Below are 14,556 nucleotides of genomic sequence, written 5' to 3'. Positions count from 1 at the left end.
TGTAGCTTTTCCTTTCAATAATTGATTTGATACTGAGCTGTACTGCCTAATGTAAAGAGCTTTTATAGTCTAAACGAATTTAAAAACAAAGGCCTTTTTTCTTTAAGCATCTTATAATTTTTTTTGAAGAAAAGGAGCTCATTTTTACAAATTGTTATTTTAAAACTAATCTGCAATTTTATTATTCTGTTCTAACAAATATTTTCCTGCTGTTTGTCTTCAACAGATACATGCTCTCAATTCCCGATTTACTCGAATTTTTTCAAAGTTCCGATCTTGAGTAAAGCAAAATCATGTATACTAAGAAAATTATCACAATTTGATGCTTACAGTATTATCAGATTTTCGAAGGAATAAAATATATTTTGTTTCAAAGTAATATGTTTTATTTTAGTAGTTACTAATGAAATTTTCATTGCTGTGAAATATGATGTTATGTGATACTGTTGGTGAAGAATGTGCCAACATGATTGTTGTTAACATTTACTGTGTACTCGCTGAAAGTCAACTTTTCATAACTGTGATTGTAATTCAGTGATAAACCATGAAAATCTTTGCTTTCCTGTTTAGTCATCAAGTTATGCATGCTTAAAAATAAATCAATAAATAAATATAAATAAATGTTGGATCATTCTCTCAACAACTAGTGCTGCCTTATTTCATTCTATAATACTTAATAAGTGGACAAAAATTTTGATTAATCATTTAAAATTGCATATGCATATTTAACCTATTTGATTTTTTACAACATCGTAAGAAGATGAAGGTATTTGAGTGTGTTTGATATGAACTGAATATTGCCAGACCATTAAATTAATAAATAGTTTTCCATTTATTTATCTATACATCCTATATCAATAGATATATTTTTATGAATTTGCAAGTTTTTACTTAAAGCAAAACTTCACTATTATATAATCATAATTGTATTAACTTTACAATAGAAATGAATCAATGTTTCATGAATATGTGATAGAAAATTATCTTTTAATATTACTTAATTTATCTATTATATTTTATTTACTAAAGAGCATTTAAAGCATAGCATTTAATTGATATTTCTATTTTAAACTCCAGATGTATAAATTTAAATCTGGTTATTATTATTTGCTATTTCTTAAATTATTTTTTACGAAGTTAAAAATATAATAGGTTTTCCCATTTAAATAAATAAACCTTAATGAATGGAAAATTTAAAATTGATATTTTCATGTAAACCATTTGTATTTTATTGTAATTTTCTTTTAAAGAAATTATTTATAAAAAGTATGCATTGTTAATAAAAGATATCTTTAATATGTTAGTATAGATTTAATCAGTTTATTTTTAAGAAAGTGTGAAAGGTAGTTATCTATTAATTGATTAAGAATATCTATCGTACTTTTGATATAAAAATAATTAAATGCCCCTCTACCATTTTAAGAAAGCATATGCAGTTTATTAAAATTACTGTTTTTGTTTCATAAATATATTCCAGCTATCTCTTTTCCAGTTTATTTTCCCAAGTCAAAAGCAAATAGCGCAGGCTCTTCTGCGTAGTGCTGAAAACGCCACCTCAAATGCCACTGTGCCAGAAACTCTCCGATCACCTGGCGAATTACACAAATCAAGTCTTCATAGAAGAGCAAAATGACCATAATAAAGCTTAATTGTTACTGTTATGAATCTTGTTATATTTGAGCTCATCTATATTCTATGTACCTGGATTGAATACAAAACTTCTCTGAAGGAATGTTCTGTAATTATGCCCCACATTGTATAGCTGCTGAGCAGTTTGTACTATGTCCCCATAATTTTCCCATTAGAACTTTTAATTGCCATGTTTAACATATCTTGTTTGTTTGTAATTGAATAATTTTGTGTAATAAAGATTTTCAGTCTATTTCAAATATTTGAATGTGTGGGAAAATTAGTGCGTGAGAATATGAAATTATTTCCTAAAAGGATTTTTATTTATCTTTTTTCAGATATAAGTATTTTTGTAATACATAGTAATCTCTTTTGTAAAAGAATTACTGATGAAATATTCCAAATTTTGCATTTAAAATTTGTTCTTACAAAGGCAGCTACTTTTAAGTTATATTTTAAGTTGTGAATAAACCAATTCTTTTTAATAACTTTGCTATAATTTTCAGAAATTTTTTTAATTCAGTGGTGGATTTTCAAATGATTTTAATTCTGTTAATTGATAAATAACTCTTGGAAATGAAAGTACCTACTTCTTTTAATTTGCACATTTTAAGTGTTTACCCCCCCCCCCTTTTTCATACAATAGTGATAAAGGCAGTGTACTTATCTAATATATATTTGCTTTTTGTGTAATATTTGCTTTTAAACAGTTTCTTCCAGAGTATAATTATGTATTACTGAAAGTGTTTAACTATTGATCTCATTCTAAAACATGCAATTTACATGTGGTCACATTTGCTACAACTTGCAATAAGTATTTGTTATTGTGTTTCTCTTCTCTTGTAAAATGACATATCTATTTCTAATTTTCTTTTTCTTTAATTTTGGATATCTGATAATATATATGATTTGGAATATGCAATACTGATAGAATATTAAGCTCTTAGGCTCAATTCACTTTGCCTTTGTTCAGTTTTTTAAAGTTTTATAATAGATGATGTAAGCATGTTAGTTTGTGAATATTTTTGATATTTCTTTTTTCTGATAAAAAATATTTTTACAAATATTAAATGTGTCTTGTAAGAAATAATACAATCTATGTCTGTACTACTTTACTAGTTACATTACTAGCTTTCTCTAATATTAACATGCAGCAAATAAATTATCTGGTGTGTTATTTGCAGAAATGCAGATTATTACCACAAAATAAGTTTGTTGTAACAGTTATTTAGAATTTTGATGAATACTAGGCTAGGTAAAAAAATAATTAAAATCAATTGGATAAAAATTCAGAGGGTGCATATATGTATATATATATATATGTCAGAAGATGCATATATATATATATATATATATATATATATATATTATATCCTTTGATTGATTTTGGTAGTTGCTATCAACTTCTTTTTAATCAATTAGTTTTGTGTAATATTTGCTAATTCAAAACTTCGATTATATGTTATTGTTGTCATTATTGAAAATTAACATGATCTTGCTATTTGAAGAAAGAAATTCTTCCACACTTGAAAATTTAAAAAAACAAAAAAAAAAAAAAAACAACTATTGTATTAAAAGAGGGAAACAAACTGAAAATATATTGTGATAATAATCTGCAAAGAGTGTTTTAAATTTATGTATTTTTCTTGGTGGTTTGGATATCAGTTGTATTATAAGAGATTTGTGCTTGATGTCATGCACCTTTCATTAAGTTGTTTTTGGAAACTCGCTTACTGCCAATTTGTGTAAAATATTTTTTTAGTATTAAAATAGTGAATTTCAGTTTTAAATAATAGTATTTCTAATTTTGATAATTCCTCTTGTATTATATTGCCACTCATACTGTTTTATTTTTGTATTATGTAATGATATTGATCTGAATTTTGACAAGTGCCATAAAGATTAAATATATTTAAAGTGTTAGCAGTTAGATTTGTTAGTGATTTATTTGCTTAGAAGAGTTAATTTTTGTTTGTTTGTTTAGGAATATGTTTGATCTTGATTATTGCAATGAGAATCTCTTTTCATGATTGCTCAAGAATACTTTGAAGTTTTATTGTTAAGTTATATTACCTTCTTTGTTCCCTTTCCAGTTGAGCCATTTTGCATTTCTCTTAATGTTATATTTAATAATTGTTGTAGCATTAAAGTTTAAAATGTCCTTTCTAGTCTTTAAATTAAATTTTTAGTTGTTATCATTCCAGATGTGAAATTATTTTTTCAGAAAATGTGATGTTTTGAGCCATGTGTATTATTTTTTATAGTAGAAACAAAATAAAATTAATTTAAAAAATATTTGATTTTTCAGCTAAAATTTAATGATAAGCTTATTGACTATTCAGTGATTCCAAATATATTAATTATAAAACATTTTAATGAATTTTTAATATAAAAACTAGGATAAATTTTTAAATAATTTGTTTTGATTGTAATTCTTTTTCAGCAACGCAACATTTCAAGATTATTGTACTTCATTAGCAATATCTTAAATGAGTCATTTTTTTAAATTTGTAAGCTCAATTTCCATTTTTATAAATTTGTTCATGATACATTGTAGATGTAACATTTAACAATTTTAAGTTAAAATATAAATTGATAATATTTTGATGGTGATATATACGTTTTTAATTGGGGTTATAACTGTTGTAATATTGTAATTTTTTACATGCAATGGAAACAGAAAAAATACTTAGTGTTTTGAATATTTAAAAAAAGTAAGGACTTAATTTTTTCTGTGTAAAATAAATTTGTTTAAATTTTATCAAAAGGGGGAAAGAAAGAAATTATGCCATGTTTTCAATAAATATTTCAGTAGTGTTATATTGAATTTCCTGTTTCATCTTTATTATTAATTTCTCAGTTCTCATTTTCTGTAATAAAGAAAAATGAATTATTTTTGAGCAATCAATTTTCATTGCACATTTGTATCTAAGAGTTTAGGTTTAGAAGAGTATAATTATTTCTATTGTACTTTTATTATTTATATTGCACAGTAATGAAGTATCTAAAACCATTGATCATTTTGTTTCCTTGAAAAATTCTTTTGGTACAAAAATAACTTTATGGATTCTTTCAATATTTGTTTCAAATAATCTTTAAATTAAATTTTCAGTATTATATTATGTTCAAAACTGGATCAATAATTTTTTAAGCTATAAAATGTGGTCATTTTCGTCCTAGTATATTAATGCTTGACTGATTCAGTCTTAGCATGCTATATCGAGTGTATGCAATGAAACTCCCCCTGTAGCTTGCTCCTCCTGAACTGGGAGCTCTCCAGTTTGCCAAATCTTTGTTAAGATCATTTCAAAGTTTACTGCAGTGAGATTTCTTTTAATTTGCCTTTTTAAATGTTTCACACTTGTACAAAAATCCGCACCATGTAAATGAGAATCTCCTGTCGATGTGTGTTAAAGCACTTGAGTGCAATTATTTTCTTAATGTAACAATAATGTTGGATAACTGGTTAATATTTTTATGATGATACTAATTTGAAATAAATACTTTTTAACATAAGTATGTTTGTCATTTACTCACAGTCAGTTCCAGGAAAAGGCTTCGAAAAACTCCATGACAATTCAAGAAATATTAGTAACTTGAGTACCCTATATGCATGATGTAGCGCATTTTATTATGGTGAAATAAATCGGACAAACTTTTTTTATCCCTTCCCCTTGACTGATTGGTTTCAAAATTCATTAGAAGTCTATGTTTTGTTCTAATGTAAAATTCATTAGAAGTTTAGTGACAAATCCACGTACTGACTTTCATTGATCTTTAGTGTGCTTGTTGAATATGAGATGCCAAACTGAATAAACTGAGCATTCGTGACGATCAAGACTTTGCTATAGGTTCTTTTTTTTGGGGGGGGGGGAGTATGTGAGAAACTTGTAGGGCGACCCTTGCTTTATTTGTGATTGAAGTTTTTTTTAACAACGTAAGATTAACGATCTCGGTAATTTTGAGTTTCTACATTATTATATGTATACATTTCCGACATGAATATGTTTTTGCTCACGGAGGCTGTTTTGAGGCGAATTCCTTTTGGCTTTAATGGGATAGAAGTTCAGATAGAATATGTGCAAAGCATTTTATGAATAAATAATTAGACCTAAGTCAGCAGCAGTATATTTGTTTTGATGTAACCATTTGCTCATATACTACGCGAACAAACAAGAACTGTCATATTTTGTAACTTATGATTTGTGTTTCGATCTTATTGTTCTAAATTTCTTTATTATGTTGTTAAACTTTTTTCTTCTGTTTCAATGAGTAAATTTCATCTATCTAATATATAAAAATGAAGTTCGTATTTTCTGCGCTGCCGTACCGTTCATCCGATGACGATGAAATTGCTTTGAACCTAGAAAATCTATGTTTTTCAACTAGCCAGTTGGATGCTCACGAGTCGGACAGCCACGTAAGGCATTTGTTTTTTGCTGAATACGGAAAAACAAAGTATTATCTACCCTAAAGTATTGTTACGGATGTACTCTACTTCCGTCGCGGGGGTTCTTTTTACTGATTTGACGGTCGATGCAGAAATAAACAGTCCTTTAGTAGGAAACAACAACGACGTTTATTTAACACGAAGACACTAACACAAAGATCTACAGCCGAGACGAAGACATGACAGCACACTACAACAGACAGAATCCAGCAGGAGAGGGGATTCTCGGAGCTGCGCTCTACGGTCTCTCCAATCGGTTCAACTTCACTGTCTCCTCGCTTTAGTTGTATCCAACTGCCGACTCACTACCACATGACTGGCTACTCCTCACAGAACTCGATGCTGCTTCCACTATAGACAACAGGACTCGGCACACAGCTCGGTTCAGCAATAGCTTGAGCTCCAAACAAATGCTGGCACTTCGCTATCCTCTCGAAGACTCGTTACATGTTTACGACTCCGACTACGTTTCCAACTGCGATTCATTGCAGTTTGAGAATGTCGTCCTTTTATAGTTCCCGAGAGGCGGGCTGAGAACCCTATGGGCCTATCGGGAGTATCTCAGTTCCTATTGGATGGATTGTTAAAATCCTCGAAGTTTCCAGCATTATCTGTTTTTTCGCCAAACTCTAGGATTACTGGCTCGGCACTCGAGCAGCATCGAATACAGATTATTGAAAATCGGTCTTTTCGTTGATAGAACTAACCATGCTAGGAAGCAGCATTACAGGATTATAACAGTATACTTGAATAATAAAGTCAAAAATGGAATAAATATTATTTATACTTCTCTATATATCATTCCTAATTAAACAAGGTAACTATTTCAAACGATAAATTCCAAAATTATTTCTTCTGAGGCAGTAACGCGCCGGTTACCAGCTAGTAACTAATAAAAACACAACTGTACTTAACGATTTTTGGTGTGTGTAAAAAAAATAGTAAACAAGTTAACCCTTTTTTAAAGGACCATTTTTTTTCTAGTCATATTATGTTAAACTATTTTTAGGCTTGAAATTGGAATAAGAAAAGGGATTCATTTAGCTTATTAGATAAATTTAATTTGATTAATTAAATAATTTGGTTAATTAATAATTAAGTAACAAATCAAGATACATCATTTTGTCTGGGATAAAGAACTGAAGCACCTAAGTTTCTGACTTACTAAAAAAAATTTGTCAGAACTTATGCCAACCTACATAATTTCGTACAAAGATTGATAAATTTGGTGGGAAGCATACTTCCCACAGCCCTAGAAAGGGTTAAAATAATTGCTTTGGAAGACATTGTAAACTTTGAAAGTGTCTGTTATATTCTTTTTAGCTGTTTTTGTTAAGAAATTAGCTGTTTTATTGAAAGTCGTTGGTTTAATCTATTTTAATATGCCTAGAGGAAGACTTTTAAGCGAGTATCAAAAAAGACAAAGGTGTGAGAGCGGTTGCACGCCAGCTGCATATCAGTCCAAATACTGTTTCGAACTTTATTAAAAATACTGGTACTCAGGAAAAAAAAAGACCAGTAGAGCTAAAAAAAAAAAAAAAAAATTGACGCAACGCAAAAAAATTCAACTAAAAAAAAAAAGGATTTAAATGTTGCCAGAGCTCAAAATAATGCAGACATTACACACGTTTTAAAGAGTACAGTACATAAAAAGTTGGCATTTAGAAAAAGGAAGCAACAACCTTAATGAACTGAAATGCACATTAGCTTAGTTTGAGTTATATTAACGTCCCGTTTTAAAGCAACACTAGGGCTGTTTTGGGACGGACCTCGTCATTTTGAACTGAGATTGGATGACTAGGACGACACCGGAGCTGGCACCCCCGCCCCCTCTCCAAACTTCCTCACTACATCAGCGTAAGGACGTTTGGCCCTGATGGATTTAACTTGCACAAGACCCGCTTACACTGTGGAATCGGGTCTCGAACCTGAAGCCCTTCAGGTCCGAAGCGGAGGCCTTACTATCAGGCCAACGCAGCCATTGCATATCGTGATCAAAGAGTACATTTGATACTTATGTACCACTAAATGTTTCTATAGAGTTATTTGTATAATTGTCTTCTATCGACAGAGCATGCAAATGTGATAATGATCAACGTAAACAGCGCTCTTTAAATTGACATAAAAAATCTTACAGTGACTGTTTGCAAGTCTGTTTAGTCACAAAAAGTTTCTTAGAATTTGAGACTAGTAAAAATTTTCTTTAAATATCATCATACATGAATATATACATCAGCTGATTCGTTGGAATTAATGGTTGCTAAAATTTTCATTTGAACATTTTATGTGATTTTCTTTTAATGATTTGAAAATTTGATAGATATAAAACACATATAATTTTGAAAGTATTTTACTTCACTCTTCACTTTGCAATGCATCTCATCTAAAATTTGAGCTTCAATTTGAAAAATGAAAGTTGTTAAACTTCAACTTATATATATAAAAAAAATTTCTTGCTGACACTAGGAAGAAGGGAGGAGCTTCGTCACCTGCACGCTTTCGCTCGCGAACACCGATGTTGTCCTCAGGTTAGTGGAGTTCCCTGAAAGATTGATTCCTGTCCTCTAGACAACAAAAGTAAATGGAAAAAAACTGTTTTAAAAATGTCGCAAAGACCGCTCAGGCTCAAATTTTCAAAAAAAGAAAAAGATTTTAACAAATTCAGAACGAAATACTTCATAATTTAATTTTTTTGTTTGCATGAACGAAGAATGGAAGCATGAAAATAAAAGACAATTAAACAAATTAAATAAAAACCTTCTTAAAACCGTTAAAAGATACTTACTAATATAATATTTCATATTGCTTATTTTTTTTTACTAACAAAGTTTTTTTACTTTACTAACTACTAAAAACAATATTTTTAATGCTACCTACTTTAACATGGATACTTTACCTACCTACTTTAATTTTGTATTTTGATCATTAATTCATTTTTGATTTATTTATCATTAATAATTAACTTAGTTTAAGCTCGGACTTTCTTCACATTTTTTTCTTCATCTGATATTGCTGGGTGCCCCGTTATTATTAAAATAATTCCTCTCGGCAAACTGGAAGGCAAAGGTAAATAGACTACTTTTCATCTCAATTATTATTTTCAAATTCCATTCAATCCTGAGACAGAAACCAATGGAAAAGGTCCTTCCGAAACATTCTCGCATACTCTCCAATTAATCCCCCGCCCCTCTACCCGCATAAAATTATGGATCTTAAATAAGGCCTCGAATACCTGGAATGGCGCTCACCAACACCATGCAAGGTAGTTACAAATTACAGATCTGCTGATAGTTACAAGATGCAGATCTTTGGCATGAATCTAGCATTTTTTCTAAGTCTGTTTTGAAAATGCTTGTACTGGACGCCTTTTTGCAGACCGATTCACACCAAAATTTGACGCGGAACTACAACTGCTGTATACAATTGACAATACAAAGAATTTCATTGATTCAAGTCATCGCTTTTACATGCACGAGACCGCCGGATGAGCATCACAGATTTGGTTCAAAATGGGATACGAATCTCTATTTGGGATGATAAACCTGTGTGCCAAATTTTATTTACATAGCTCTTTGTGTTTTGTAATTATCGAATCCATTTGTACTCAAACAGCCAGACAGACAGACTTCCTCCTAACAGATTTTGCACAACATTTGATAGAAATCTACAAATTTAGTGAAGGGACCGTAAACGAAATTTCATTTATCGACCTCGAAACGCTTTTGAGTTATATTTGTCACAGCAGACCGACAGACAGATTGACAGAGAGCCATGATGCACAAAAATATGTTTTCAGACTCAGAGAGGTCCGAAACAAAGAATTTCATAAAAATCTCGAGGTTGAAGGGTTTTTTTTTTTTTTTTTTTTTACGATTACAATATCTTTTTTAAACTTCGTATATAATAACAAATCGAAATATTACATATTGAAGCAACCATAGGTAATGTTATATTGCTATCAAGTAATTTAGTATTTATTGAAAAATAAATGATATCAAAGTACAAATACCGAATCAATACATCAGATCAGTATATTGAATCACTCTACTTATGGAAAGGTGTCTCTCCAAAGAACTTCACATATGATCTATGGGATTTAATTCAGGGGAGTGCGTTGGCCAGTTTATTTAAAAGATGCCTTCACTTTCTAGAAATTCACCAACAGCGTGAGTGCGATATAGCTTGGCGTTACGCTATTGTCCATAAAAATGAAGGCAGCAAATCAAAACATAAGCACATGGGGGATGATCACTTGCTGATACTAGAGATCTCCGGCAATAGTATTTTCTTCGAAACTTTGGAATTTGATCTATAGGTTTATCACAATGCCCTCCCAAAAAGAGCACACCAAGATTCTTTTTTCGCTTAGATGTAAATGGGACATCTTCATCCCTTTCCGCTTAATTTGGCATTCAGAATCATTGGTTGGTCGAAACGACTCTCATTTATGAAGAAGCAGTGACTTTGTCCAGGAAACATCCAGTCTTTGTAATCCTTACAATTGGTCTAAACAACACATCGACGAACAACTGTCAATGGGATGCATCATCCTATGCAGCGGGCGGAAAGATATTATCCCGAAGGTTTCTGGCGATATTGAACAGCGTCACTTGTCGTTTCTGTTGCCGCAATGTTACCTGCTCACAGATTACGACTGGGATGGGCAGGCTGAGCAGGCTCTAATTTTTCCAAGGGGTTCCAGTCCACCGAGTGGCTTAGGTGTGAGGAGCTAAAAAAAATGTCTATAATATTTGCTATAACTTAATAATAAATACGGAATATGTACTTACCTACATAACTACAAACATAATAATAATTTTCACACATATAATAATATCAAATGATGAACTTAATATCAAACAAAACCCGTTGATCGCGATCGATTTAATGCCCATCCCTAAATTAATCCTAATGCCCATCCCTAATTTTTTCGCTATCAGGGCACTATCTAGATTATCCTTTGGCGTTCTTTTTCTGGGCCGACTATTAAAAAAAATTTCTTTTAAGAACACATGTGGTTTGAAAGAATCTTCAAGCTCATTAAACGATACTTTTGTCCATTTCCTAACTTTTCGCCCACACTTGCCACTGTACGTTTCTTCTAAAACTTGCTGATCATTATAGCGAGCATAAAGTCATCTAGATTGTTTCTTGTATACACCAATTGCACAATTTATCAGCATGTTTTACCCTTATGTTTACTTTCTGTATGCGAAAGATACAAAGTATACAGATCCTGTCTATCCGGCTGTCCGAATACATATGAACACTATAACTGCAAACCATAAAAAGCTAAATACATAAAATTTGGTATCTAATATATGAATCCTTTTCAAATTTGGAACCAAGTCCGTCTATAGGACCTATCCATCTGTTCTTTGCATGTCTACTTTATGATAATTTAAAAATGTAACAATTTTGGGAAATAAAATTTGATTCACAGTTTTAGCAACTAAATTCTAGACTCTTATAAAGTCTTGAATCACTTCTGTTTCATTATTAATCTTCTGTCAGTCTGTCATCGTATTCTTGTAAACGCAATGCTATAATAAATAAAATTTGATATGCGACTTTTCGATATAGACTCTACATTCGAGGTTCTATGTCAAATTTTGATTTCGATTGTCCAGAAAAAAAAAAAAAAAAAAAAAAAAAAAAAAGAGCTCGAAATATACAGGGTGTTGTATAATATACATAATCAAATTTATATCGAAGCTCGAAATATACAATATTCGATCGACAAATGCAGAGGGACGGCATCAAGAACATAAAGAATCTCCATACAACATGGGGTCCCAAACGACGTTTAGTAAGTGAACATCGCAAAAAATATAGGGAGTTCTACAATTGTTGGAAACTGTAAAAAATTAATAAGAAAATAACAAATGACGTTTCAACTATGAATTTTTTAAAAGTAAAAGCACATTGTTGAAATTTTTTTTTATATAGGTAACGTGATGATTTGATGATCTAGGGGGCCGTAAATTAATGAAAATGAAAAAGTAGTTTAGTATCCTTATTTGCAAATATACTAAAACTTGAAGAAAAATAAAAGCTTGAAAATGTAAGGAATTTTAGACTCTTCCATTTGATATAAGCGTGTAATGGGAAAATTGGGGAGTTTTAAAGATATTCAAGAAAAATAAATCGGGCACTAGAGAACATCGCTGCAACTTCGGTACCGATGTTTGCAGAGGGTGTTGTCAAATTCAAGAGATAATTCAAAGCGGGAATAGTAGGCCTTAAGGAAATGGAAAAATTACCATAAAATATAGGGTCGAAATGAGCGTTTTTCAATGAAAATCGCAAATAGGGTGGAGTTTGCACGCTCGATGTTTGATGACACACAGGAAGATGTACACTTTTCTGCTATTCTCAGTTGAAGCCTGCTTTACGAGATAAGGTGCCTTCAGCACGCACAATGGGCATATTGGGTCATTCGAAAATATCTTGACGAACGTACAATTTCTATATTAACATCTGGGCAGGGTCATTTATTGGATCGTATCTTCTGCCCGAATGCCTCAGCGGCACAAAGTACCTTGTAAGACGTTCCTCCGGATTTACTGCAGGGTGTAATGACCATTGCACTCCAGAACATATGGTTAAAGTATGAGGAGCACCAGCACATTTTAGTTGCATTCGTGAAATCTGACATGCTGTTTGCAAATGAAGTTTAACGACCACCAATTCTGCAATGCTCATTAATGAATACTTGCTCGTCGCTTTTATTTTCCTCGAACGCATGAAAAATTTACAGACGAGAAGGCTTCTTCTCGATTACTTTGTTCCTAATCATCGCATTTTATAGGGCTGTTCTCTTCGCCAAGTTCACTGTCTTTTCGACCTCTGATTTTGCAGGTTTCACTGAATAAATGTTACCTGCGACCCTTTGTTTTCTGGTAATTTTTCATCTCCTTAATGCCCATTATCCTTGAACTGAATTTACCTTTCGAATCTGACAACGCCCTCTGCGAACATCGATACCGATGTTGCAGCGATGTTTTCTGATTCCCATTTTAGTTTTTCTTGAATATCTTTAAAACTTCCCAGTTCTCACACTACACACTTATATCAAATTATAGAATATGAAGTTTCTTATATTTTCAAGCTTTTATTTTTCTTCAAGTTTTAATATTTTTGCAAATATGAGTTCTAAACTACTTTTTCGTTTTCATTAATTTACGACCCCTTAGATCATCAAATCGACATGTTACCTACATGAAAAAAAAAAAAAAAAACTTTCAACAATGTGCTTTTACTTTAAAAAAAAATTCATCGTTGAAACGTCATTTGTTATTTTTTAAATTAATTTTTTACAGATTCCAACAGTTCTCCGACTCCCTATATTTTTGCGATTTTCACCTCCTAAACATCGTTTGGGACCCCATGTTGTATGGAGATTCTTTATCCTCTTGATACCTACTATCACCCCTCTGAGTTTGTCTGTCGAATTCGGCAACAGTGTATTAACTGCATGGTAGTGAAATGCCAAAGACCGTTGTTTCTTTTATGTTAAGGGTCGATATTTTTTAATTATTTTTTCCCCATGCCTTGCTACCAGTACATAAGTATCACTTTCTTTATTGCGAAACATACAAATCACAAGAGAAGATTTCGAAAATAAAAAGCTGAGCACTCGTGATGTTCATATCATGCTCATGATCTTTAATTTAATGTAGAGGGTAAGAAATAACACCTTTATGAGAGAATATGCGAGAAAGTTCGGGGAAGACCACTTCCGTTGGATATCGTAGCCTTGCACTGAGAACGCCGAATGCACGGGTTTGACGTGCTCCCACTTCGCCTGTAAAGTTTTTTCCTTTGATATCCACATTCTAATCCCTTCCTACTAAATTGGGAGATTATTAGACTAATCACAACAAGCCTTTTTTCTGTAAGTTCATAAATTTCTTTCATTACATTACAAAAAATCACATCATGCCTGTATTGCATGCCAACTGTCTATATAGTTCAACAATAAACGTTCTAAACTTGGATTTCACTGCAATGATTTTGTTACTGAAAGCAATAACCAGTGCAATGAATGCGATGGTATCTTTGCATTAAAGTTTGAGAAAAAAGGAGCTCCTTTATGACCTAATTTCTAGTAATCATCCAACAATAACAATAAAACTATCATATGTTTTCGGACGAAATGAATACAATCAATCTTGAGATTCATTTTGAGAGCATAAAAATAGATGCAAAGTATTATGCTATTAAAGTAAAATCGTTGCGCTTTTGAGCTACGTTTTTCACATCCGTATGGTTGGACCGATAGATATAAATTTTTTTCGGACTTCGGCGCATTCATTAAAAATTCAATGAATCAAGTTTTTTTTTTTTTTTTTTTTGGTTGTTACAATGTTTTCTGTTTCTTCATTTCGTGTAAATGAAATTAAAAATAGTAACTTTCAAGTTAAATTACTAACAAAAAACCCCCCCTAAAACTCAGGCAAGGTTTTCAAATTGAT

General features: G+C 31.4%; 1 protein-coding gene across 2 annotated transcripts in view; it reads left to right on the top strand.

Moving 5' to 3' along the window:
* The window catches only part of LOC129983698 (atlastin-2-like), a 32,775-nt gene extending 27,630 nt beyond the window's left edge, over positions 1–5,145 (top strand). For both annotated transcript variants that reach the window (XM_056093285.1, XM_056093286.1), the window contains exon 15: positions 1,493–5,145. In XM_056093285.1, coding sequence (XP_055949260.1) covers positions 1,493–1,633 — 141 coding nt within the window. In that variant the 3' untranslated portion in view covers positions 1,634–5,145. The remainder of the gene's footprint in view (positions 1–1,492) is intronic.
* Positions 5,146–14,556: the final 9,411 nt, after the last annotated feature.

The sequence above is a fragment of the Argiope bruennichi genome, chromosome 9, assembly GCF_947563725.1.
Source record: "Argiope bruennichi chromosome 9, qqArgBrue1.1, whole genome shotgun sequence".
Classification (NCBI taxonomy): domain Eukaryota; kingdom Metazoa; phylum Arthropoda; class Arachnida; order Araneae; family Araneidae; genus Argiope; species Argiope bruennichi.
Note: the sequence above shows the minus strand (reverse complement) of the source record. Positions and strands in the feature narration are given on the sequence as shown.